At 48.7% G+C, this 26,503-nt stretch overlaps 2 protein-coding genes and 1 long non-coding RNA gene across 27 annotated transcripts in view; 2 read left to right on the plus strand and 1 right to left on the minus strand.

The window, feature by feature from the left end:
- Window positions 1–1,181, plus strand: part of LOC123582754 (protein mono-ADP-ribosyltransferase PARP6) — a 61,989-nt gene extending 60,808 nt beyond the window's left edge. For all 12 annotated transcript variants that reach the window (XM_045449179.1, XM_045449178.1, XM_045449177.1 and 9 more), the window contains one exon: window positions 460–1,181. In XM_045449179.1, the coding sequence (XP_045305135.1) occupies window positions 460–566 (107 nt within the window). In that variant the 3' untranslated portion in view covers window positions 567–1,181. The remainder of the gene's footprint in view (window positions 1–459) is intronic.
- A 1,133-nt stretch (window positions 1,182–2,314) lies between these two features.
- Window positions 2,315–26,503, plus strand: part of GRAMD2A (GRAM domain containing 2A) — a 33,663-nt gene continuing 9,474 nt past the window's right edge. For 5 of the 14 annotated variants that reach the window (XM_045449203.1, XM_045449202.1, XM_045449205.1 and 2 more), the window contains exon 1: window positions 24,326–26,045. Coding sequence is in view for 2 of the 14 variants with exons in the window: in XM_045449193.1 (XP_045305149.1) it covers window positions 2,395–2,435 (41 nt within the window). In the remaining 12 variants the exon portion in view is untranslated. Of the gene's footprint in view, window positions 2,436–11,044; window positions 12,042–20,523; window positions 26,046–26,503 lie in introns of those variants that run through there. The other 9 variants (XM_045449193.1, XM_045449194.1, XM_045449196.1 and 6 more) reach the window with 7 other exon arrangements.
- On the minus strand, window positions 11,158–12,898 carry LOC123582757. The gene is made up of 2 exons (XR_006704534.1): window positions 12,369–12,898; window positions 11,158–12,272 (listed from the first exon to the last, which is right to left on the minus strand). It is a non-coding gene; the product is annotated as an uncharacterized LOC123582757 (long non-coding RNA).

A 26,503-nucleotide genomic window follows, 5' to 3' on the forward strand; every position in this document is an offset into this window, starting at 1 on the left:
TCCAGCGTGGGGCCCAAAGCAAAGGATCCTGGATAGTCAGGGTTATCTGCTCTTTGGCATCTGCTTATTACTGAGGGCTAAAAAAAAATTAGAGCTCAAACACTGCTGGGTGTCATACACACGGATTATGTACTCATGACCTTTGTCCCTGATAAAAGTAAGATGTCAATGGATGAGCGGAAGCAACTAGCTCTGACTTTGGGGAAGGCTCTACACCCTCTAGAGTATAAAATGAGTGATGTCCAAAGGTCCCTGCCAACTCTCTTTGATTGTTAAGGAAATATCTGGGCCTCCCTCATGCATCCCCTTTGCCTGGGCTGTGATGCTTGCGCCACCTTGTGGTGTAAGGAAGTAATGATGAGCCAGCCCTGCTTGCTCCCTCTGGCTGCGGGGCCGTCAGCCAGGTGCACATCTGCCTGGCTTGGCTTTTACTCACCAACCTTTCTTCTCTTCCTTTAGGCAAGGCCCGAGGCTTCTTCAAGAAGGGAGATGTGGTCATTGTGCTGACCGGGTGGCGCCCTGGTTCCGGCTTCACCAATACCATGCGTGTAGTGCCTGTGCCATGACAGGCCCCAAGAGCCCCCTTCTCCAGCCCCGTCCCATCCCCTTCCCCCAACCCATCCATTAGGCCAGCAATGCTTGTAGTGCTCACTTGGGGGTTGTAGTGTGGCACTGGTGGGCTGGGATGCTAGGGAAGAAGATTAATGCCTCTGAAACCTGACTCTTTTTTTAAGACCCTGTTTGGGTGAGGTAACTCAGAGCTGGGTTGCACATCATGTGACCCCACCCAAGCCAGGGATGAAGGGAGTTTGCAGGACTGGAAGCCCCAGAGCTTAACAGAGGGCAACCGCTGCTGCATCTCCTTTTTGTGTATTCCATTCAGTTCCTATAGAAAATGGATACCCAGACAACTCCCACCCCTGGCCTGGCATCGAGAGACCGCCAGCAAGAGTTGTGGCATAGGGCAGTGGTTCCAGTTTAAGGAGACTGGCCCGGGCCCTTCCTTGCTCCCCCATCCCCCTCAGGCTCCCCTTGTCGTGCATTGTGCACTTGTGTTCCTACACTCCACTCAGCTGTTGCAGGCAAACACGCCCCCCACCCTCCATTTTCCCCACTACTGCAGCCACCTCCCAGCCTATTGCTATAGAGCCTACCTGTGTCAATAAACAACAGCTGAAGTACCGGTTTCCTCTCTTTTCTGATGGGGGGTGGGGGGGGGAGGGTGTGTGTGTGGTGGTGAACCCTGTCCTCTGAGGGTGAAAATGGTAAGGGCCTTGCGCCCTGATGGTTGCTCCTGTGTGATGACCCAGGTTACCTGCCATCTTCTCTGCGGGATGCAGAGGTGCTGGGAAGGCAGTAGCTGTCGAGGATACAGGTTACCCCTTATCCTCAGGCACCCTGAGGAAGTGGTGGTAGCTGGGTTTCTTAAAACAGCTGGGGACATTTTATTGGTTTATTTGGACCAAAGAGGAGAGGGCAGCAACAAGGGCCCCTCCCTCCTGCTCTGGTGGGTAAACTGAGTGATGTGGCCATTGCCCTGCACCTCCCCTTATGTCTTGTGCAGCAGAGGCCTCTAATGTAAGGGTACTGTAGGAACACACCAGCTACGGCTCCCAGTTTCCAGAATATTTACCTCTGGGTTCCCTTTGTCCCCTTCTGTTTGCCAATGTCTTACCCCCTTGACAAAGCACCGAGGGGTGGAGACGGGTTTGGAAATGGAACTGAATCTTACCCCTCCAGACCACTTCTAAGAACCAAGCCCTACCTAGTGGGAGGAGGGAAGGGTGCTGCAGGCCAGGTAAGATGGGATAGGGCTTTGGCCCCATTCCCAAGGCCCAGGTAACTGTCACATCGCCCCACTCTGCCTTGTCTTGCTTCCCCACTTGATCTCTGGCCATCTTCAGTCCCTCCGTAGGACCCAACTCTGGGAAAAGCATGAAAGCTCCCTGACTGCCCGACTATGCGGTTCAAACAGTTCAAAATACCTCGTTCCCTGCTCCTGTCCCTTAGCTGCTGTGGGGAGACGCTGAAACCTGCCCTGGAGCTCAGAGTCAGGGAGGGTTTGGAGGAGGTCGGGAGGAGGTTGCTGCAGAGGGCACCGAGCTCCGAGACGGGTAGGGCTGAAGAGGAAGACCCTGGAGGGGACCCAAGGCCTGCGCTCTGGGGAGCAGAAGGTGCAAACCGAGGCCTGGCCACCGAGACTTGCAGGTCGGGAAGTGGGAGCCTTAGAATCTGCGCAAAGCTCGCGGCGTTCAGGAGGGAGTAACGGCCAATGGGCGGGGCGGTCCCGCCCAACAGCCAATGGGCGGGCGGAGGCGGGCCCTCGGGGCGGAGGCGGGCAGGCAGGCGCCGGATCTGGCCGCGCGGTCACCGGCGCTGGCTGGAGGCGCCGCGATGACCGCTCTGAGCCGGGGTGAGGCCGCCGAGGCGGGCAGGTAAGGGGCTGCGGCCAGCGGGCTGGGCTCGGGGCTCCGGGGACCGCCGCGAGGGAACGCTTCCCCGCGGGGCGAAGCGGCCGTGGGGAGCCCCTGCGCCTGGGTGCCTTCTTCCCGCGGGGCAGGCACTTCCCGGCCACCGGAATTTGGGCTCCGCTCCCGAGCTGCGCTGCGCGGGCCCGGGCGCCTCCGGGGGGCTGCGAGGTGTTGGCTAGGGGACAGATGGCCCTGCTGTCTGCGCTCCGTACCTGGGGGATGAGCGAAGTCCCGGCGGCATCAGGATGGTGGAAGGCACCCTCCTTGGGACGCCTCTTACCGCGTCTCCGACACCATAGCTATTCATTCATTCGTGTGTTCGTTCATTCATTTACTCATTCATTCATTCCCCGGCCAGATCGATTCCCTAGTCCTGACTGCTCCTCACCCAAAGTCTGGTGCTTTCCTGCTGGCCCTCGGAGGGGTCAGCCTCTCTCCTTTCCCAGCCTGGTCTGCAATTGCAATGGCCCGAGGCGGCCCAGGCGGCAGCGTGGAGCTGTCCCAGCACGACTCGGCCGCACCCGTGCGCCAGGCGCGCTGGGGCCGGTCTCTTAGCCTGGAGATCTGATCCAAAGTCGCTTTGGGAGGAAGGAAAGTTCTTGCAGCTGGGGAAGGAGCAAGGAGGCTGGGCAGTCTGGGGATGGCGTTTCAGGTGACAGCAAGAATTGTGGCCTCTGCCCCTGGAGGTCTTGGGGTGCTGCGGGCTGAGATTATTTAGGGAAGACAGAGGCAGTGGATGAAGCTGTAAGTTCCTGCCCTTGCCCAGGTCCCAAGCCCCACAATCTGAGCTCTGGAGGACAGTCTGACTTCCCTGGCCAGCTAGCAATGGGGAAGGTAGGGTGAATGTGTGAATCCTGTGCCCACCCCACACAGATTTTTGGAACTGGCTGAATGCTTTGGGGCTCCCTCTGTCCTGTTTTCAGAGGTTGATGCGTCTCTACCCAGCTGTAATTTGCCCTTATTTGCTTTGCTGTCTCCCCTGTCCTCATGATTGTTTAAGGGTGCCCCATCCTTGCAGGGATCAGGTTCCTAGAGAATAAGAGAGAGCCCTGACAATCTGTGATGTCTTTGTCCCATGTACACCTCTAGCTGATTCTGAAGTCCAGCTTCTTTCAAAGATTTGCGGGGTTGCAGGGAGAGGTGGAGTAGAGGGTGTCCCTCCCACCCTGCAGTGAGGGGCCAATATACCTCCCTCCACAGTCCTCTGATTATGGTGGCTAGAATCCAGTCCATGCTGATAGACACTCTTAGGTTTGAGGTTACAGTTCAATAAGGCCACATAAGCAGTGAGCATCTCTGGGGCAAATGGGCAGGTCTGGGAGCAAAGCTGACAGACGCTGCCACTGAGCTTCAGGAGAGTTTCTGTTGGGACCAAATCCAAGTTCTTCCTGACTTGCCTTAGGGAGAAATTTCTGAATACCCTAGAGGCAACAGCCTGGGCCCGATCCATGCCTTGATGTTACAGGTTACTTTCAAGTTTCTGAACTTGGGCAAGTCCTCAAAAGGTTTAATGCAGACCAGAAAGACCTGTGTGCCAATTCATCCACCTAAGATAACCAACCTGAGGTTGAAAGTCAGCAGTACCTGAGACGGGTTTATGCCAGCCATCCTCCCTGAAGCTCTTCCCAGTGCCTACTTGGGTGGCTCCACCCCATCCTTAACCTGGTTAAGCTGTAGCTTTGGCCCCTGAATGCCACATACCATATTTATCAGACCAGCATGAAGACTCTTGCTCTGGGAATCAGAAGTGAGTTCTAAGCCTCACGCTGTTCCTATTTTGCTAATACTTGGGGAAAAGTCAGACCTCTTCTCTGGGTCTGCTTTGCTATCATCATAAGGTAAGGAGATTGGACTGTAGGCTCCCTGAGAGCCTTCTCTATGCTGTCATTCAGTGGTTCTGCTAATTAACCTCAATTTCCCCTCAATTTCCGGAGGTATTTTATGTCTTCACATAATTTCTTCTTTGCTATGACTACCTATGGAGCATGTGACTCTTGATCTCAGTCATGAGTTTAAGCCCCATGTTGGGCTTAGAACTTACTTAATAAATACACACACACACACACACACACACACACACACATACATACACACACACACGCAAGAGCCCATGAAATAAAAAATGGTACAGCATTCTACTTTGTTGTCCCGTGTCTGAGTTTGGACACCAGAAAATAACTTGCTTTTCTCTTTTCTTAAAAAGTGAAAATAAGCCCTACAATTCTGCAGCCGTCTCTGGTGCCAAGTGTAAGTTTGGCATGAAGTCAGGCTTGGCCACTGTGCTGCTATTCACCTGGGTTGCAGGGCATCAAGCTGTCACCACCTGTTATCACCAACCTTTGAAGCTTTGATTAATCCCCCAAGTATTTACTAATATGGGAAAGGAAGGAGGAGGGGAGGGCAGAAGCCCCTGGGAATGGAGCTTCCTATATGATAAGAAGTAACTACACCCCCTTCCCTGCATACCCCCCCCCACACACACACCCCAAGGAGTACCTACCTGCTACAGCACAGATTCCAGAAGGAAGGCTTTTTTCCCTAAGAATATAAGCCTCTACAGGGTACACTGGTTCCTCCCTTCTCCCTACCACAGCTAAACATTTTTATTGGTTTAGAAATGCTCGGTCATAAATTAGGACTGGAATTTTAATAACCCATGGAGGTTAGGGCACCTGGGTGGTTCAGTCGGTTAAGCAGCCAACTCTTGATTTGGGCTCAGGTCATGATCTCACAGTTGGTGGGATTGAAACCCTGCATTGGGCTCTGTGCTGACAGCAAGGATCCTGCTTGGGATTCTCTCTTTCCTTCTCTCTCTGCCTCTCCCATGCTCGCTCTTTCTCAAAATAAATAAATAAATAAACCCTAAAAAATCCTATTAATAACCCACGGAGGTTATTAATATACTCTTCAAGTCCTAGTCCTAAAAGAGTGTTTCCTTGTGGGCTACCTGGGTGGCTCAGTCAGTTGAGCGTTCAACTCTTGATTTCCGCTCAGATCATGGCTCAGGTCATGATCCAAGGGTTGTGGGATCCAGCCCCGCATCGAGCTCCTGGCTGAGCATGGACCCTGCTTGGGATTCTCTCTTTCTGCTCCTCCTCCCCACTCACACACTCACTCTCTCTCTCCCTCTCTCTCTCTCTCTCTCTCTCTCAAAGAAATAAAATGAAAACAAAACAAAACAAAGAGTGTTCCCTAATATCCACTGGAAAATCACATAGTGAATTTTTAATTTAATTTAATTTTATATTTGGTATTTTGTGGGGTTTTTTGATATAATTTATTGTCAAATCGGCTTATATATAATACCCAGTGCTCATCCCAACAAGTGCCCTCCTCAATGCCCAACACCCATTTTCCCCTCTCCTCCACCCTCCATCAACCCTCAGTTTGTTCTCTGTATTTAAGAGTCTCTTATGATTTGCCACATAGTGAATTGTTTTTAACAGATGTCAATTTCTGGTTGGCACTATTTCTTTTTTAATCTGAACTAAGAAGCACGTAAAGAATTAGTTTAGGGGCGCCTGGGTGGCGCAGTCGGTTAAGCGTCCGACTTCAGCCAGGTCACGATCTCGCGGTCCGTGAGTTCGAGCCCCGCGTCGGGCTCTGGGCTGATGGCTCAGAGCCTGGAGCCTGTTTCCGGTTCTGTGTCTCCCTCTCTCTCTGCCCCTCCCCTGTTCATGCTCTGTCTCTCTCTGTCCCAAAAATAAATAAAGGTTGAAAAAAAAAAAATTAAAAAAAAAAAAAAAGAATTAGTTTAAATCAAACATGAATTTCTTTTCCTCCTCACGGGTTGACATGGCACATCAATGGTATATTAAATAATTGTCAAAATCGTACTGTATGTCATTTCATTGGCATCCCTTTTGTCTCTGACTTAGGGTCGGAGCAGCAGTGTGGGTAGTATGCCTGAGCAAATAACTGTAACCAATTATACAGATTTTTTTTCTCTCTTCTGTAGAAAAAAGTTTAAATATTTCTACTATGTGTTAACATTAATTGGATTACTCAAAACCTGCCCATACCAACCCAGGCCACACAAAATGCTATTTAAAAATAGTTTTATATATATATATATATATATATATATATATATATATATATATATATTAGGGACACACCCATCACCCAGCTTCAACAATTAACCAGGTTATGGGGCAACCTTATTTCATATATACCTTTCCCCTCTCTCACTCCTAGATTATTTTGAAGCAAATCTAAGATATTATTTCATCTACAACTGTTTCAGTGTGTATCTATAAAAGATAAAGCCTTTAAAAAATATAACTATAGGGGCACCTGGGTGGCTCAGTGAACTGAGTGACTGACTCTTGATTTTGGCTCAGGTCATGATCTCACAATTTGTGAGATTGAGCCCCGTGTCTGGTTTTGTGCTGGTAGTGTGAGGCCTGCTTGGGATTTTCTCTCTCTGTCTCAAAAGAAATAGATAAACTTAATATATATGAGTTATATATATATATATATAAAATATATATATATTTTTATATAAAAATATAAATATTTTTTTTTTGAGAGAGAGAGAGAGGCAGAGGGAGAGAGAGAGAGAGAGAGAGAGAGAGAGAATCCCAAGCAGACTTCATGCTCAGTGAGGAGCCTGATGTGGGGCTCAATCCCATGACCCTGGGATCATGACCTGAGCCAAAATCAAGAGTTGGTCGCTCAACCAACTGAGCCACCCAGATGCCCCAGAGTCTATATTTTCAACACATTTTGGTGCTGATCAAACTAAAGTTACGTTGCCTATCATTTTGAAAATCACAGGCTACATTAAAAATGTGATAAAAGTGAAATGCTGTCTTTCCAGAAACATGTCCCTTTGTTCAGACACAACAATTTTGTCCCAAACCCCAGGAGTTCACAGACCCTCCCTGCAAGCCTTGCCTGGAATCCAGGATCCATTAGACTGTCACTGGGGCCCATAATGATGGAAGAAGACTTAGGAGGACTGGAAATAACCATTTGGCCCCATATGAATGTAGCAAGTAGCGACAGCTAATGGGTCTTGTAATATGAGACCCAGGAGAAGAGAGGTTAGGAGTGGTCATGGTCTAGTCTCTGCCCTGGTCACACCTACAGTGGAGATCTAGTTTTACCAAACTAGGATGACAAAGGTTTGTTCCTTGGTGAAGGATCACTTGTTAGAATGAGGACCATTTGGGTGTTGAAAAGAACTTTCCAGCAGAACTTTCTGCATGACACGCCTGATGGATGATATTCACATGTAGGTACACATTTTTAAATTCCTGTGCCTGATTGCAACTTTACCTTTTTTTTTTTTTAATTTTTTTTTAACATTTATTTATTTTTGAGACAGAGAGAGACAGAGCATGAACGGGGGAGGGGCAGAGAGAGAGGGAGACACAGAATCGGAAGCAGGCTCCAGTCTCTGAGCCATCAGCCCAGAGCCTGACGCGGGGCTTGAACCCATGGACCGCGAGATCGCGACCTGAGCTGAAGTTGGACGCTCAACCGACTGAGCCACCCAGGCGCCCCACCTTTTTTTTTTTAACTCACTGGACTATTTATTTCCTTATACCCAGTTTCTTGATATGGGTAACACTGAATAGTTTTCTTTTTTCTTTTAAGTCATTCCCAGATATGTAGTCACTGTGATAGAATAATAGGAAGGGGCTGAGCCAAAGACCTGGATTCAAATCCTTTCTCCACTGCTGAATTACTACTGGTTCAGAGCCTCCCTGTCTTCATCCATAAGACAGAGTCATATCTGGCCCACTTCAAAGGTTCTCAGGCTGTGTAATGGCCTGAGACACAGTAGGTTCTCACCAAAAATTAGTTTCTCTGCAATGCTTCCAGCTTTGAGAATCTGAGACCACACCTCTGATGATCCAGTCCCAGCTTTGAGAAATCTTGGTCTGTTTTCCTTTAAAAAAATTTTTTTTTAAACATTTATTTTTTTTTTTGAGACAGAGAGAGAGAGAGCATGAACAGGGGAGGGTCAGAGAAAGAGGGAGACACAGAATCTGAAACAGGCTCCAGGCTCTGAGCTGTCAGCACAGAGCCCGATGCGGGGCTCGAACCCACAGACCGCGAGATCATGACCTGAGCCGAAGTCGGACGCTTAACCGACTGAGCCACCCAGGCGCCCCTCTGTTTTCCTTTTAAAGGTGCAAACTTTATTTTTCTGAAATGAACTTTATACTTGGTGATAATTGTAGATTCACATGGTCTCATGTACCTTTCACCAATATCCTCCGGTGGTAACTTCCTGCATAACAAGAGCACCATAACACAACCAGAAAATTGACATTGACAGAACCCATTGGCCTTATTCAGATTTCACCAGTTGTACATGCACTCGTGCGTGTGTGTGCATTTAGTTTTGTGCAGTTTTATCACATGTGGGGATTTGGCAAAGTTCATTTTTAACATTCATTTATTTTTGAGAGAGACCGAGATAGTGTGAGCGGGGGAGGGGCAGAGAGAGAGGGAGACACAGAATCTGAAGCAGGCTCCAGGCTCTGAGCTGTCCGCACAGGGCCTGACATGGAACTTGAACCCATGAGCTGTGAGATCGTGACCTGAGCTGAAGTTGGACACTCAACCAACTGAGCCACCCAGGTGATCCTAATAAGTAAGTTTTTTAAAGTTTATTTATTTTGAGAGAGAGGAGGAGGGGGGAGGTGCAGAGAGAGAGGGAAAGAGAGAATCCCAAGCAGGTTCCATGCTGTCAGCGCAGAGCCCAACAGGGGCTCAATCTCACAAACTGAGATCATGACCTGAGTCAAAATTAAGAGACAGACATTTAATAAATAAGCCTCCCAGGCACCCCAATAAATAAGTTTTAATAAATAACTGGATAAATATCATTTTAAGGGGTGCCTGGGTAGCTCAGTCTGTTAAATGTCTGACTCTTGGTTTTGGCTCAGGTCATGCCCTCGTGGTTGGTGGGTTCAAGCAACAAGTCAGGCTCCAAGGTGACGGCACCAAGCCTGCCTGGGACTCTCTCTCTCTCCCTCTTTCTCTCTGCTCCTCCTTCCACTGGTGCGCTTTCACTGTCTCTCTCAAAATAAATAAATAAACTTAAAAAAAAAAACATTTTAATTGTCACATAGCCTTCCATTCCATGAATAAACCACAATTTCTTCATGCCCTATTGTTTTTTTCCTCTAACTACACTTCATTGAACATTCTTATACATTTAAATTTGTGTCCAGTTATTTCCTAAGAGTAAATTGTTAGAGGTGGAGTTTATGGGTCTGACGGGTAAATACTTATAAATGTATGTATCTTTTCTTTTATTGGTGTAGAAAATATTTGGATGTTTAATCTCCTTGGAATTTATTTTTGTGAATTGTGTAAGATAGCCAATTGCCCCAATACCATTTATTGGACAATCCATTCTTCTCTTACTTACTTGAAATACCTTCTTTATCATGTACTAAATTCTTAGATACCCATAGATCATGTTCTGGACTCCCTGGTAGGACTCTCTGTTGGGATCTGTTAATCTTTCCTAAGCCAGTAAAAGCATGGTATTTTGATTGCTCTAGCTTTGTAGTTTCTTCTGACATCTGGTAAGGCAAGCCCTTGCATTAAATTTGAGATAAATTAGCTTCTTTAAAAGTTTGAATCTTCCCACTCAAGACCATTTATTCGAGTCTTCTTTTTTTTTTTCTTCGTGCAAGTCTTCTTTTATGTCATTCAAAAAAAGTGTTTGTTGTTTTCTTCTCCTGGACTTTCTACATTTTAAAAGTTATTTTGGGGGCACCTGGGTGGCTCAGTCAGTTAAGCATCAGACTTCAGCTCAGGTCATGATCTTGTGGTCAGTGGGTTCGAGCCCCACTTCGGGCTCTGTGCTGACAGCTCAGAGCCTGGAGCTTTGGATTCTGTGTCCCCCTCTCTCCTCTCTGCCATTCCCCTGTTCATGCTCTGTCTCTCTCTCAAAAACAAATAAAGATTAAAAAATAAATAAAAGTTTATTCTTGTTTTTTTTTTTTTTTTACTGTTTATTTTTGAGAGACAGAGAGAGACAGCATGAGCGGGAGAGGGCAGAGAGAGAGTGGGAGACCCAGAATCGGAAGCAGGCTCCAGGCTCGGAGCTGTCAGCACAGAGCCCGATGAGGGACTCGAACTCACAAACCATGAGATCATAACCTGAGCCAAAGTCAGACGCTCAACCGACTGAGCCACCCAGGCGCCCCTTGGGTTTTTTTGTTGTTGTTGTTACATTTATTTATTTTTGAGAAACAGTGAGACAAAGCATGAGTGGGGGAGGGGCAGAGAGAGAAGGAGACACAGAATCTGAAGCAGCCTCCAGGCTCTAAGCAAGCGGTCAGCACAGAGCCCGATGAGGGACTCGAACTCACAAACCATGAGATCATAACCTGAGCCAAAGTCAGACGCTCAACTGACTGAGCCATCCAGGTGCCCCTATTCTTGGGTATTTTATTTTATATATATATATATATTTATATATATATATATATATTTATATATATATGTATATATATATAAATATATATATACATACATATATATATATATATATATATATATATATATATATATATAGTAGGTCTACAGAGAAATGATTGACTTTTATGTTCATCCTGTAATGGATAGAATAATAAACCCCATAAGAGTTCAGTATGTGTCTATTCCCACCACAGCTCTGCCTGGTCCAGCCCCCAAGTATAAGAATATTTGGGCCACTTTCTTATGTTTTTTTTTTTTCAGTTGATTACGTGTCCTCAAGACAGTTTATCTTACCATCTTTCAAATAAAAATTCTCTCTTTTTGAGGGGGGGCGACTGGCTGGCCAAGTGGGTGGAGCATGAAAGTCTTGATTTCCAGATGGTGAGTTCAACCCCACGTTGGGCGGAGAGTTTATTTAAAAAAAAAAAAAAAAAAAAAAAAATTAAATAAAAATTTAAATTCTTTTTAGTATCCAAACCTTTTCTTATGTTTTCTTGCCTTTGTGCAATGGCTAGAACCTCCAGAACACTGGTGGATAATAGGGGCGAGAGCAGAATTCCTAGGGGGTTTCCACCAGTTAGACAATCTGAAGTTCTCCCTAGAGGAAGAGGTCCCAGGACCCAGCAAGCTCCTTAAGACTAGGTCATCGCTCAGGAATCCCACTTAGCGGCAGCACAGCCGAGTTGTTCAGAGCCCTCAGCGGGGCACCAGCCAGACCCCGCTTCGGAGCGTCCCAAATCCAGGCCAGCGGCCGAGTTTCGTCGCGGTCACCGACCCAAGAGGGGGATCTCGGGTGGGTGGGGCGCTGGATCCTTTGACAGGGAGGCCAGGAGGTGCCGGCGCAGCGGCTGCACTCCCGGCAGCGCCCCCCGGGTCGGTGTAAGCGTTTGCTCTTACGCCCAAGGGCCCATCAGCAACCTCAAAAGTTGGGTCTGGCCGGCAGGCGGGATCTCTGGCGCCAGGCCGCCGCCGTGGGGAGCTGGCGCGAAGTGCGGGGCTGGAATTCTGGGTGTGGCTGCCCTCCGGCGGCGCCGGGTGACCCTGGGCCTCTCAGCTCTTGCTGAGGCAGGCGCCGAAATGGACCAGTGGTTCTCGCCTGGGGTGGAGGAGCAGCAGGTGAGGGTGCTGGGGAGGGGTGGACCCGGGAGGAAGGTTGCGGGCCACGGCAGCCCCCCTCCCCCCAGGGCACCAGGATGGGGGATGTGCAATCCCTTCTCCTCCCCTCCTCCAGCGTCTCTGCCGTCTTTCACTGGTGGGAAGGCGGGATCTGACCTGTGCGGAACAACATCCTCACTTGTAGTCACAGGCCTGTCCTCAACGCTACATCCCTAGGATGCAGTCACCACCCTGGGAGGGAGGGAGGAAGGAGGAGCAGGCCTTTAGCACCCGAGTCTGGATTCATACCCCCACTACCCCGCCAAGATTGTCCCTGGCTGGAGTTACCTGTCTTGTCCTCGGCTGCTGAAGTGACTGCCTTCACTCTTCCTCCTCCTTGCCTCTCGGCAAACTTCACAGATTCCCATTCCTCCTTTTGAAACAACACTCCTTCGGCCTCCACTGACAGCCTCTATCCCTGGCTTTCTTTCTACCTCTTGGCTCACTCTCTCCTAGTCTCCTCCTCCCGGGGATACTCTCTTCCACACAGTCTTTAAGTATTGTGCTTCTTCAGATCCCAGATTTATCTCCTCCCTCTCCCCCTCCTTGAGATGCAATTCCCATGCCATAAAATTCATGCTTTTAAAGTGTACAATTCAGTGGCTTTTCGTGTGTTCACCAAGTTGTGCAGCCATCACCACTGTCTAATTCCAGAACAGTCTCATCACCCCAAAAAGAAACCCTGTGCACATTAGTCACTTCCCATTTCCCCTTCCCCCGGCACCTTGGCAACCACTAATCTACTTTCTGTTTCTATGGATTTGTCAGTTCTCGACATTTCCCGTACATGGACTCATAACAGTACGTGGACTTTTGTAACCGGCTTCTTTCACTTAGCAGAATGTTTTCAAGGTTCATTCAGATTGCAGCTTGTATCGATACTTCACTCCTTTTTATGGCTCCATAATATTCCATTGTGTGGCTCTGCCACAGTTTATCTGTTCATCAGTTGATGGGTATTTGGGTTGTTTCTATCTTTTGGCTAGTTATCATAATGCTATGAGCATTCTTGTATGAGATTTTGTGTGGACATGTTTTCAGTTCTCTCAGGGTGTATACCTGGGAGTGCTATAGTAACTCTGTGGTTAACCATTTGAGGAACCACCAAACTGTTTTCCAAAGCCGCTGTTCCATTTCACATTCCCACCAGCAACATATGAGGGTTCCGATTTCTCCACATCCTCACCAACATCTAATATCGACTATGATCTCCTAGTGTGTGTGAGGTGGTACCTAATTGTCTTGATTTTGCATTTCCCTGATGGCTAAGGATGTTGAGCATCTTTTCATGTACTTTTTCGTCATTTGACATCACCTTTGGAAAAATGTTTATTCAAATATTTGCCCATTTTTAGTTGGGTTATTTGTCTTTATTCAGTTTTAAGAGTTCTTTTTTAAAAAATTTATTTTAATTGTGGTCAAGAAAAGCACATAACATAAGATTTACCATCTTAACCATTTGTAAATGCATTTGTGCAGTTCAGTAGGTGTTAAGCATATTCATATTGTTGTGCAACCAGTCTCCAGAACTTTTTCATCTTGCAAAACTGAGATACCCATTAAATACCTCTCCATCTTCCCCTCTCTCCAGCCCCTGGCAACCACCATTCCACTTCCTGTTTCTTTGAATTCGATACTCTAGATACTTCATATAAGTGGAATCATATAGTTTTGTCTTTGGTAACTGGCTTATGTCACTTAGTATAATATTTTCAAGATTGTAGGAGTTATTTAATTTTCTGGATATTAGTCACTTACCAGATACATGACTTGCAAATGTTTTCTCCCATTCTGTGGGTTGTCTTCACTTTCTTGATATCATTAGCTGCACAAAATTTTGCAGTTTTGGTGAGGCTCAATTTATCTTTTCTTCTGTCTTGTGCTTTCTGTGTCATATCTTAGGAAAAAGTTGCCTAATCAAAGAACACAAAGATTTACACTTGTTTTCTTTTTTTTAAATGTTTTTATTTATTTTTGAAAGAGAAAGACAGAGTGCAAGTGGGGGAGGGGCAGAGAGAGAGGGAGACACAGAATCTGAAGCAGGCTCCAGGCTCTAAGCTGTCAGCACAGAGCCCCATGGGCTTGAACCCATGAACCGTGAGATTGTGACCTGAGCTGAAGTAAGACGCTTAACTGACTAAGCCACCCCAGTGCCCCAACACTTGTTTTCTTTTAAAAGTCTCATGTTAGCTCTGACATTTTTGAGCTTATTTTTATATATGCTGTGCAATAGGGGTCCATGTCCATGTTAATTCTTTTGCATGTGAATATCCAGTTGTCCCAGCACCGTTTGTTGAAGAGACTAATTTTTCTCCTATTGACTTGGTTTTGGCACCTTTGTTGATAGCTTCTCTTCTTTGTGTATCCACTTTCCCTGGGGGATCTTCCTAGCTCCTGTATTCATTCATGGGCCTATAACTCAGGAATTTATCCCTTTAGTCTTGACCTTTCTCCTGAGCTCCTTATTCACGTATAGCTTGACATCTTCACTTAAATGTTTCTCACACATCTTCAAGACTGAACTCATGATTGTTTCCTTCAAATATGCTCTTTTTACAATATGTTTTTCCCTGTTTCATCTTAGCAAGGCAGAGTAGTATTCTACTTGCTTAAGCCAGAAATCTACAGTAATATTTGGCACTTTTTCCCTTATACCCCATATCCAATGGATCACCAAGTCAGGTTGATTTTTATTCGGAAATATATATCCTGACTCCATCCCTGGCCCTCCATCACCACTGCCACCAAGTCTGAGACATCATCTCTCTGCTGGAATACAGTCTGCTAGCTGATTTGTCTCCACGGAAAATTTTCAACATATACAAAAAAGGAGAGATTGCAGGGTGGATACCCATGTATCCATCACCCAGCTACAATACCCATCAACAGAAGATTGTCCCTCTTTCATCAATATTCACCTCTACTCCCCCTTTCCCACCTCCTTTGGGTTACTTTGAAGCAAATCTGTGTGTCAGAGTGACTTTTTTTTTTTTTTTTTTAATTTAAGTAATCTCTGCACCCTACGTGGGGCTCAGACTCACCACCCTGAGATCAAGAGTCACATGTTCTTCTGACTTATCCAGCCAGGTGTCCCTCAGAGTGATTGTTTAAGATACAAAGTTGATTGTGTATTTCCCCATTTAAATCCCTTTATTGATTCCCTGTTGCTTTTAAGAAAATAATAGAAACCCTTACTGGGGTCCACAGGACCCTGCATGATCTAGCCCTGCCACCCTCTCCAGCTTCATTGCTCATCACTTCAGTACTTCCACCCTCCAGACACAAAGGCTCGGTTTAAGTTCCTCATACATGTTACACACCTCTGGCCTCAGGGCCTTTGCACATCCATCATAAACCCTCTACAATGACCCCTCTGTCACTCTCTCATTTTGGCTATCAGCTCAAAATGCTACTGCTTAGGGAAATCTTCCCTGTTTTCCACAATTGAGTCTGGACTCCCTGATAGAGGTCCTCTTAGGACGCTGTGCCCTCCTTTTATAGCATATATTACACAGTTATAATTATGTATTGATTTATGTAAATATTTACTTCATGTCTGCCCCTCCCACCAGGCATTTTGGCGATAGTAGCTTGCCTTATCCCTCTTAGTATACACAGCACTTACACAGAACTGAGCGAATAGCAGACATTTAATTGATGTTTGTAGGAGTGAGGCAGAGAGGCTGGTGGCCTTTGAGGACTGTTATCCTGCCAGCCTCTCCTAGGATAGGGGTTCTTCTGATCACAGAAGGGTCAGTGGCCATTTGCAGTTCACCCAGTTCCTGGCTGTGCTTTGTTTTTCCCTCAGACAACATTTGCTTGCCTTCCTGGGGTGAGGCTTTATCGCCCCTTTGTAGACAGTAACTAGGTCCAGAGATAGAGTGTGGCTTCTCCAAGGCCCCTCAACAGTGAGAGGTACTTCTAGGCCTGCCTCTCTGTCTTTCTGCCCCCAAATCCAGGCTCTTTCAGGACCCTAAGACTCCTTCAAACCTGCCTGTGTCCTGAGAAGAGCCTGGAGGATGCACAAAGCCAGAGGGATTCTGAGGTGGCTGTGAGGATGGTTGGAATGGGGTGCGTTGGATGGCATCCATGGATGGACAGAGCAGACTTGTCCCAAGGGTAGCCACGCCCCCTGGCAGCCTTGAGTGGGGGCGTCTGAGCAGCTGAGGCTGCCTGTGGGCCCTCCCACAGCAAGCCCGGCGGAGGGTGGCCACCAGGAGCACAGGGGTGCTCTGTTTCTTAATGAATGCAAGTCTGTTTTTAGACCTGAATGACCAGCTTCTTGTCTGGAAATGGCCAGGCCCTAACTGGCTGGCCCAGAAAAAGTGGTCTGTGACCAGGTCCAGGGATGCCAGCTCAAACAGATGCTGCTATAGCAGTGGGCACTATGGGATGAGGCCCGCTACAGGCAGATTACTCTCTGCAGAACCAGCTGCTTGCTCCATGGTGGCCTGGGTTTCATGAGAAATCCTGGACATCCCCAGGAGCAAAGCTTCCGTGTTTTAGCTGTTTGTCCCGTATGTCTCCCTGGTGACTGTTCTTACTCTGTAGGCCTTTGAGCTCTGGCCAGGAAGGGGGCAGCAACTCCTGGCCTCAAACCCTTGGTGGAAGGAGGGTGGGGGAGGGATGCTGAACAGGGTTGGGCCTGAGTTGTGAGAGAGCCTCCAGCACTGCCCCCCAACCCCCTCTCCCCAGCCCCCCCCCCCCCCCCGGGTGGGAGCAGTTATTGGGTGTGGCCCAGGTGCAAAGAGGGCCCTGCCCTTGGAGGCTCTCTGGCTGAAGTCCCAAGGAAAAGATTCAGTCATGCAGAACGTGTGTGGAGCTTCAGGGTGCGGTTTGGGGCCTGGCAGTGCACCGTCTCTGCAGCTACACCTCTTGACATCCTTCAAGGGACATGACGGGATGCAGAGCTCTTAGTGGGGCTGGCAGGGGGTTGGAGGCTCAGTGGACAAGGCTGTGAGGACCAGTCCCCTCCTTGGGGCTAGGCCGTGACCTCTCAGATCCCCACAGCAGCCCTGAAGATTTTCAGGTCAGCAAGAGGATTTTCCCCATTTTATAGGGGAGCAGACCCAGGGGAAGGGGACTGGAGGCCACCTAGGAGGTTAAGGGCAGCCAGAAGCAAACTCAAGTGACTTGCTCTCACTCCAGCTCTTGTGTTTGTGTTCCAAGGTCCCAGTGTGGCTGAACAAACTACACAAAGGAGCTTTTCAGCAGGGAGTGTTTGTTTATTCAGTACACAGTTATTGAGCACTTACTGTATGCCTGAAGCTGTGTGTGGCCCCAGGGTGAGAGATGAATAAAAAAGATAGTCTAGTGGGGAGACAACCACATAAACAGGCGACACAACAGTGAAGATATCTGAGCAGACGGTGAGTGGAGACAAGGTGGGAGGGGTCTGCTCTCCCAGCCTACCAGCTGGCTGGGCTTCAGGGAAGTGTTGGGGGATGAGAGAGAGAGGGTCTCCATCTTGGGCAGGAGCAGGTTAGCTAAGCAGGACCCAGGCAGAGCTGGGAGGGCAGCTCATTAGCACTCCTCCTGAATGCCCAAGAGGAGTCAGCCTGAGCACTTTGATCCTGAATTCCATCCCTGTAAGGACCTGGGCCTTTCTAGTGTGCTGGGAGAGCCCACGCCATGGGGGAGAGTTCTAGGAGCAGGGAAGAGTGGGATTGGAGCCCTTTAACCATTTAACCTCTAATTAGGGCTTGGCTAACTAGCTCTGGGCTCCACAGAGAGACCTGGGCAGTGGGCAGCATCTTGGTTGCCAAGAGTGGGAGATAGAGCCAGCCTTGCTCTCGGCCCTCCCAGCTCCCACTGGGTGGAGGGCCCAGAGGGTTCTGAGATCTCTGTAGGTAGGAGTTCTTGTAGGCACCAGAGCTCAAAGGGGTCCTTGTTCAGGCTGGATGCAGCCACCCCCAGAGGGCTATGCTAGCTCATATCTCCTCCTGAACAACTAGCTCTCCCAGTTTGTTTGGTTCTTTGAGCAGAGAAGATAAAGGCTTGGAGAGGGGTGGGAGGGTGGGAAGGGTTCTGGTCTAGGGAATCCTACTTCTCAGAGGGGCCCCTGCATGGCCATCTCAGCCCAAGAGACCCCCTTCAGTCTCCCCTTTTCCCTGTCTACTGGAGAAGCTTCAGGAGAGGCAGTGCTGGGGCACCGGCTGCAGAAGTGAAAATTAATGGGCTGAAAGGGGGGCAGACCTTCTTTGCTCTCTCCCAGCCCATGCACCCCTGCTGGTCTCTGCTCTCTGCTCCCTCTTCCCTTGTTCTAGACCCAACTCCAGGGGCACCCGGAGGTTCTGCTCCAGGGTCCCTGCAGTATACCTCCCTCCTGCCTGTTTACTGCTTCTGGCTGCACACCTCCCATCTCTTATGTCCCCATTGGGATCCATTAGAAATGGAATCGTATGGGCCAAAGTTCATCTTTTCCTCCAAAGAGGCTGCTGGTCAGCTTACAGATGGCTTTGTGTGGGTCTAGAGCACACCATGGTTCTGCTGGTGGCAGCCAGGGTCATTTGGTACAGACTGTGGCATCTTGGGAAGCAGGATGCCTGGCCCTCCACATCCCCTTTCATTTCAAAGTTGCCACAGCGAGTAAAAGGGAACTAAGCACATTGCTGACCCAGGTGTTCTCAGACCTGCCCGTGGGAGGCAGGGTTTGTGCCTGCGCTGGGTGCCCGTCCCTCCTGAGTCCTTGTCCAGGGCTGCTGAGTGGGACAGCTGGATTGGGACCCAGTGTGTGGCCCCCCATTCACTGAACGCCACCCCCTTACACTCAGGATTCTTTCCCCATTTCTTGTCAGCAGAGACAGCAAAGCAGTGGTCCTACATAAGGAATATTTGCTTAGAAAATAAAGTGAGAGGCAGCTTCTGTGTAAAAATAACAGAATTATTTTTTGCAAAAGATTACCTTTTATCTTCATTTTATTTATTTTTAAAATTTATTTATTTGTTTCGAGTGAGAGAGAGAGAGGGCATGAACTCAGGAGCGGCAGAGAGAGAGGGAGAGACAGAATCCCAAGCAGGCTCCTCACCATCAGCGTAGAGTCCGATGCGGGGCTCAAACTCACGAACCGCAAGATCGTGACCTGAGCCGAAATCAAGAGTTGGATGCTTGACCAACTGAGCCACCTATGTGCCCCAAGTTTTATTTATTTTTTAAAAATAATTTTTTCAACATTTATTTATTTTTGAGAGAGAGAAAGAGAGAGAGAGAGAAAGAATGTGAGTGGGGGAGGGGCAGAGAGAGGGAGACAGAGGATATGAAGCAGGCTCCGCACTGTGAGAGCAGAGCCTGACTCGGGGCTCAAACTCACAAACCCACCGTGAGATCATGACCTGAACCAAAATCAAGAGTCGTTGGCTGCTTAACCGACTGAGCCATCCAGACGCCCCATCTTCAAGTTTTGGAGTACTGATGATAAGCCTGACTCTATTGACATTATTCCAGTTTCCTTTCGGCAGAGCTCTTGTCAACTGGTTTCTGGGCTGTGTGTCAGGACTGTGGCCCTGGGAGGACGTAGGGAGGCTTTCGGGAAGGACACAGAGCCAGCCTCTGCCGCACGGAAAGCTGCTCTTGCTTCCTTGGCACGAGCTAGTAAATGTGCTCTGTGACCTTAACAGATGAAGGAAATCTCTATTAACAATGTGATTCCTGTCTTGCCAAGGGTGTTCCTGGAACTTTAGAGGGGCAGGGTGAAGGCATAGGAGGGTCAGGGCCCTAGATCCAGAGCCCAGGCAAGAGGATTGGCCCTGAATTCCAGGAGCCATGCTTCTCCCTCTGAGCCACAAAAAAAGGAGAGAAGTGGGGGCAGGATTCATGCACAGCAGTTTCTTAACACTGGCTGCATGTTTAAAATCACCTGAGGGGCGCCTGAGTGGCTCATACGGTTAAGTGTCCAACTTCAGCTTAGCTCATGATCTCACAGTTTGTGGGTTCAAGCCCCACATCGGGCTCTGTGCTGAGCCTGGAGCCTACTTCAGATTCTGTGTCTCCCTCTCTCTCTGCCCCTTCCCCACTCATGCTGTCTCTCTCTCTCTCTCTCTCTCTCTCAAAAATAAACAAACATTAAAAAAAATTTTTTTAATAAAATCACCTGAGATCCTTTCAAAGCTTGAAACTGAACATATGCCTAACTTATGACCCAGCAATTCAAATCCTAAGTGTTTGCCCATAGAAATGAATACTTGTGTCCACACTACAGGTGCTGGAATGTTCCTGGCCACACTTTCATAACAGGCAAAAACTGGAAATTTCCCAGATGCCCATCTATAGTAAAATGAATAAGTTGTAGTATGTCCGTGTAATGGAATTCTAAACATTGGTGAAAATGCACAATTAATAGCTACACACAACACTGTGAACGAATCCCACAGATGCATTGCTGAGTAAAAGGAGCCACATAAAAGGGTATGTATGGTATGATTCCGTTCATAGAAAGTCCACAAAAAAGAGGCAGAGGCAACCTGTGCTGTGGAAACCAGGGTGATAGTTATTCTTGTGGGTTGTGGGTTGTGGGTGGCAGGTTGGGGGTGGTGGTGAGACTGAAAGAGGCAGGAGGGGCTTCTGGGGGCTGGTTTCCAAGTGTGTTCTATTTGTAAAATGCATTGAATTGTACATTTATTTTATGTACTCTTTTTTTTTTAAAGTTTATTTAGTGTGTGTGTGTGTGTGTGTGTGTGTGTGTGTGAGAGAGAGAGAGAGAGAGAGAGAGAGAGAGAGAGAGAGTGCAAGCAGGGGAGGGACAGAGAGAGAATCCCAAGCAGGCTCTGAGCTGTCAGCCCAGAGCCTGATGTGGGGCTCAATCTCACAAACTGTGAGATCATGACCTGAGCCGAAATCAAGAGTCAGACATTTAGCCACCCAGGCATCTCTCCTACATATGCTTTTCTATGTGTAAACTATACTTCAATAAGAAGTTGAAAATATATAGCTACCTACATGCTACCCCCAGAGACTCTGATTTAATTGGTCTGAGACAGGGCTCAGGCATCATTTTTTTGTTTGTTTTCTTAAAAAGCTCTACATGTTGGGGCGCCTGGGTGGCTCAGTCGGTTCAACGTCCAACTTCAGCTCAGGTCATGATCTCGCGGTCCGTGAGTTCGAGCCCCGCGTCGGGCTCTGTGCTGACAGCTCAGAGCCTGGAGCCTGTTTCAGATTCTGTGTCTCCCTCTCTCTCTGACCCTCCCCCATTCATGCTCTGTCTCTCTCTGTCTCAAAAATAAATAAACATTAAAAAAAAAAAAAAAAAAAGCTCTACATGTGATGCTAATGTGTACTCAACAGGCTGCACATTAGACTTGACCGGATGGTCTCTCTTCTCCATGACGAAGGCGGTGAGCTGTGTGCTAAGCAAGAGGTCAAGGTAGAGATGGGCCATCTTTGTGGTCTGTGGGTTTGTGTTTTCAGGAACGTGTTGCTAAGGTGTGTTTTTTGTTTGGAGGAACTCTCTTCTTGGAGGTTACGGGGCCCAGCGTCCTGGCCAGCTGCTGAAGGGGTGGAGCTGTTGCTGGGCCCGGCCTTGAGAAGGGCTGGCAGGTCCCACGTGATGCTCTAGTATCTCAAATGTCCATGAGAAGTCAACGTGGGAGACTCCCCCAAGTTGTCCCAGGGGACCCGCCTGTGACCTTGCAGACCCAGCCTGGCTTTCTGCTTCAGCATGGCCTGGGTGCTGCTCCTGCCAGGCTTGGAGGAGCCTGAAAGGAGGTTTCCCCTGGGGCTAGGGAGGCTTGAGTGTGGGCACAGGACAGTCCAGGAGCATGCCAGTCCAGTGAACACAGCAGTGGAGGCCTGAGGGGTCCGGCTTGTGCTTCCCCCAAATACCACATTGCATCCCTTCTGAGCCACTTTATCCTTTTTCTTTTGTCTCTGCCTCCCACCCGAGCTCCCCCTTTGATCAGTCAGCCAGCACGGACTGAGTGCCTGGTGGTGCTGGGTCAGTGCTGACTGCCTGCTTCACGGGCAAGGCTCCTGGAAGGGACCGGTCTGCAGGTGACCCCCATTGCTCCATTCTATGTGTCTTTCCCTTCTACTGCCTTGATTTATCCCTCCCCTCTTCCCTCTTGGAGTGTCACCATCTCTCTTTCTCTGTCTGCTTCCCTCACAGTAGCAAACACTGGGTGCCTGCTGTGTGCTGGGGATACAGAGATGTATAAGACACACCCCTGGTGGAGCTCAGAGGCCACTGGGGGCAGCTGGATGTGTAAACAGACAAGCACAGTCTGGTGTGGTAAGTGCTGGGACAGCACAGCAGGACAGAGGGGACAGGGGACCACAGAGGAGGACTGACCAGCTCTGCAGGGGGGAGACCAGGGAGGGCTTCACAGAGGAGGTGACATTTGAACTGGGACTTGAAAGATAAGTGGAATTCTCCAGGTAGACAAGCATGGGAAGGAATTGCAGGTAGGGAGGATGTGCAGGTGCGGAGGGCTGCGGCAACAAGGAAGCTGGGCTCAGGTGAGCCTCAGGAGTGAGGCTGGGAAGGGAAGCAGGAAGCTCAGGAAGGCCAGCTGAGGAGGCATGAGGGAGGTAAGGTCAGCAGCAGAGTGGCAGGATCAGTTCTGGGCCCCAGGTGGCTCTGCTGGTGGTGCAGATGTGGGGGAGGGCCAGGCATGGTGAGGAGGCTTCTGCCAACATCAGGGAAAGGATGATGGTGATCAGGGCTGGCAGGTGCAGCAGGAATGGAGTAGGTGGTGTCCTGGTGTCATAGGTTCAGCTGGGGAAGGCTCTTGGGCCTTTGGGGATTGAGTGCTGTGGGGGGGTGGGGAGGAGAAGGAGGTGAGGCTTCTGCCTTGGGTAACCATGGAGGAAGGAGCCTTTCAGGGATATTGGGTGCTCAGAAGGAAGCAGATTTGGGGGGATGACACTGAGCTCACCTTGATGGATACATCCAGATGGCTGAAGCTCAGGAGGAGAGGAGGTGTCAAGGTTAGAGATTTAGAGATTTCGATTTGGGAGCATCTGCCTGGTGGGTGTATTCTGAGCCTGGAGGAAGCTTCCAGAGCAGAGTGTACACATGTCAGGTGTCCTGTGAGGCCTGGTCCATGAGTTCTGCAGGAGGCAGCTCGACTCTTGGACCTCTGGGTTCCCTCCTTATTGTCTCTCTCTCCCTCTCCTGCCCTCTCTGTGTCCCCACCCCCCTTTCTTGACTGGCCTGGCTCCTCTGCTGACATCCCCAGTGCTAGCTCCCCGCCCCCTGCTCTTTCAGCAGCCCCGAGTGGCAGGCTGCACCCTGGACTCCTGGTGTGATAAGCTCAGTGAGTATTTGGAGAGGGAATGAAGGAAGGCTTGCAGGTAGGGCAAGCAGCTGTTGTGTCCTCTGGAGAGGCATCCTGCCCCGGAATCGGGCTCAGCAGGGCGAAAGGGACTCCTCTGAGGAGTTCCCCAACCTTTTCTACCTCCTCTAATGTCCAAAATATTGGGCCTCCCCTGCTGCATCCCCTTGATAACAAGAATATTTTTTTGTGGCTCTGATGGAAAAAACAGACATGGCTTTGAGGACCCCTGATACTACCCCACAGTCTGCAGGTGGGGGTAGGAGTGGGACTTGATGGGCAAGGGGGTTAGTTCACAACCCACAGAGTAGGGGCAACTGGCTTGAGGAGGTCTGTGTGGGAACGCACAGAGGCTGCCAGGAGAGTGGGGGCACCCAGGCTGGTCCCCATCCTCCAGCTTCCTGCTCTTGAAGCCTCCTTCCTGACCTTGTGCAGCAGGGCCCAGTTGGTCCTTGGGTGCTCCCCACTTATTGGTTCTGTGGTGACCACTCTGCCCCAGACCTACCCTTGTATCTGATTTTGCTCCCATTTCTTTATTTTTACTCACCTAAATACTGTAGACTAATTAGTAGAAAATCTGACTTGATAGTTTTGCAAACCATGCATTTCGGCCACAGGCAGAGTCTCTGTATCAAGAGCATTATGAGGACAGCCAGGAGGGACTGGCCTTAACAGATGGACAGGTAGGAATGACTTGTAACCATCTTGTTCATCATGCATAAAGGAGTTGCTTTTAAGTTTAAAGATACTTGAAAGTCATTTCCCCCACCCCCAGTGACTGTGTTTCACCACTGTTCTTTTCTTCCTGGAGATGCTGTAGGGAGAGCGAGTGCACCGCCTTCTTTTGTTTTTCTCATGGTCCATCTCTCCTCCAGCCGTGCTTACTGACCCCACACTTCATTCTTCAAACATATCGCGTGTGCCTGCTGCATGCTGGCCTTTCACCCAGCTTGTGACCTTCAGGGAGGGAGGAGGCAGAGTCCCTGCCATCTTGGAGCCCCCGGAGATGAGCAGTTCCAGCACTGACCCAGTGTGAAAAGTGCTAAGAGGGAGGCCAGGATTGGGGTGTTGTGAGTGTCTGCAGCGGGGTCTCCTCACTAGGTTGGGGGAGGGCCGAGGGCGGGCTCCCGTCCCTGAGCAAGACACACTGGACCTAAGGATGAGTTCAGTTTAGAAGCCATGCAGAGGAATGATCATGAACGCAAAGTTAGATTATGGAACTTTTGCAGGATGACAGTCTTACCCAGGTGGTAGGGTTGGGATTCCTTTTCTCTAGGAGCCTTTCTGTGACTCTCACTCTGCCTTCTGGGCTCCTGCAGCCCTGATAGCTCGAATCACCCTTCCCAGTGCCCGAATGACAGGCTCCCTGCCTCTGTGACCATGGCCAAAGTCCTTCTTGGGGTTTCACTCTACCCCTGGGCCTCCAGGTTAGAGTGTGCTCCTTAGAGCGGGCCCCATTTCCTTCTCTTTCCTTGTGGCCCAGTATGCTCACAAGCTGCAGGGTCTAAGCTCCCCAAGGACTCAGTGGCTTGACTTGTACAGTCTCTACCTCAGGGGCCTCTCCAACCAAAGCACTCAAATCAAGTGAGGAATCAAGAGATAGAAGACATAGATGGAATTTACCACACAAAAACTGAATAGTACCACAGACAAAACTAAAAGGCAAATGACAAACTGGGGGAGATGTTTGCAAAAATGAGAAATTAAGCATTAATATTCTCAAAAAAATTTAATACAAATCAATAAGAAAAACGTAAAGACCCTCACAGACAATTCACAGATGAAATTCTGGTGGTTAATGTGTATATATGGGAAATATTGTTGAACCTATCAGGAAACAGAAATAGAAATGGAAATAGCATACTTCCATGTATCAAACTTGCAAAAGTGAGAAAAAGATAATAGCCAGTGGATGTAGCCCAGATGTAGGTAAGCCGGTACCCTCATGTAGTGCTGATGGCTGTGGTCACCAGTAAAACATATGGAAGCACTTTGGGAGTGAGTCTAAAGAGCCCAGGAAATGAGCATTCTCCACCCACTAATCACACTTCTGAGACTCTGTCTCAGCCATGGACAGTGACATGGGGAATTTCTCATGAAATCATGTTAAGCAACAAAAGTAGAACATACATATTATAATGTATACTTCTACTTACATGAATTCTATATTTATGCATAGATCTTTTCTTTGGGTGATGTTTTAAGGGCATTTGCTTCTTGGTGATTTTGATCATCATATTTTGTTTTTCTCACATTTTCTGTAATGAGAGTAACAAAAGTCAAAAGGGGGGGAAACCCTCTTGAAATATGAAATGAGGGGACCAAATAAATATAGAAATTAACTTTGGGAGTCAACAGGGTCAAATCACTAGCAAAACTTGTCACTTTGCAAGATTCAGGAAACATATGTTGATGTGTATTTACCAAAATTCTCCAGAAGACTAAGGGCAGAGGCAGAAATCACCAGGCCACATGGCTGTGGATGGGCTGATTTTGTGGGTGAGGTTACCTGGCTCTTCACTGTGTGATACTAGGTACAGCCTGTCCCTTGGCAGGGGTCAGTTTCCTACTCTTTACACAGTATATTAGGGGGTCAGACTAAATGACTCTGAGGGTCTTTGGCAGATCTCGGCCAACTCTGTTCTTGAAGAAGAGAACTTTGACTTGCGCCCACGACAAAGCTGAGAAGGACCAAGGGTTGGTATTTGCAGGCCTCGGGTTCCAGCTCCTTATCTGCCCAGAACCTTGTTTCCTGTTTGTGACCACCATGATGCCCTGCTTTGGCCCTGCTTCTTGGCCACCTTCTCTTCCTGTCAGCTTCTGGGCCCATTGAGTTGGGGGCTAGTTTGAATGCTCAGGCTTTATTGATTCCTAGCTTGTGTGTTGGAGGGGCAGGAAGGGGGAAACCCTATACTTTGGAGCTGTTTAGTAGAGGCATGAATTCAAAAGCCACTGGAGAGCCCCACTTGCCCAGGGAGATGGTGTCTCCTCCCTCCAGGGCCCTCTCTCTGGCACATTTTTGAGACAGTATGGCTCTCAGGGCCAAGGTGCCCTGATTGTCTGAAGGCCACCAAAGCCACTTCACGTTGTGGGGCTGCTCCTCCCCTCCCAGCCCATGGTCACCTGTGGGTTGATTAGAGCCCCTCCCATACCAT

Source organism: Leopardus geoffroyi, chromosome B3, assembly GCF_018350155.1.
Source record: "Leopardus geoffroyi isolate Oge1 chromosome B3, O.geoffroyi_Oge1_pat1.0, whole genome shotgun sequence".
Classification (NCBI taxonomy): domain Eukaryota; kingdom Metazoa; phylum Chordata; class Mammalia; order Carnivora; family Felidae; genus Leopardus; species Leopardus geoffroyi.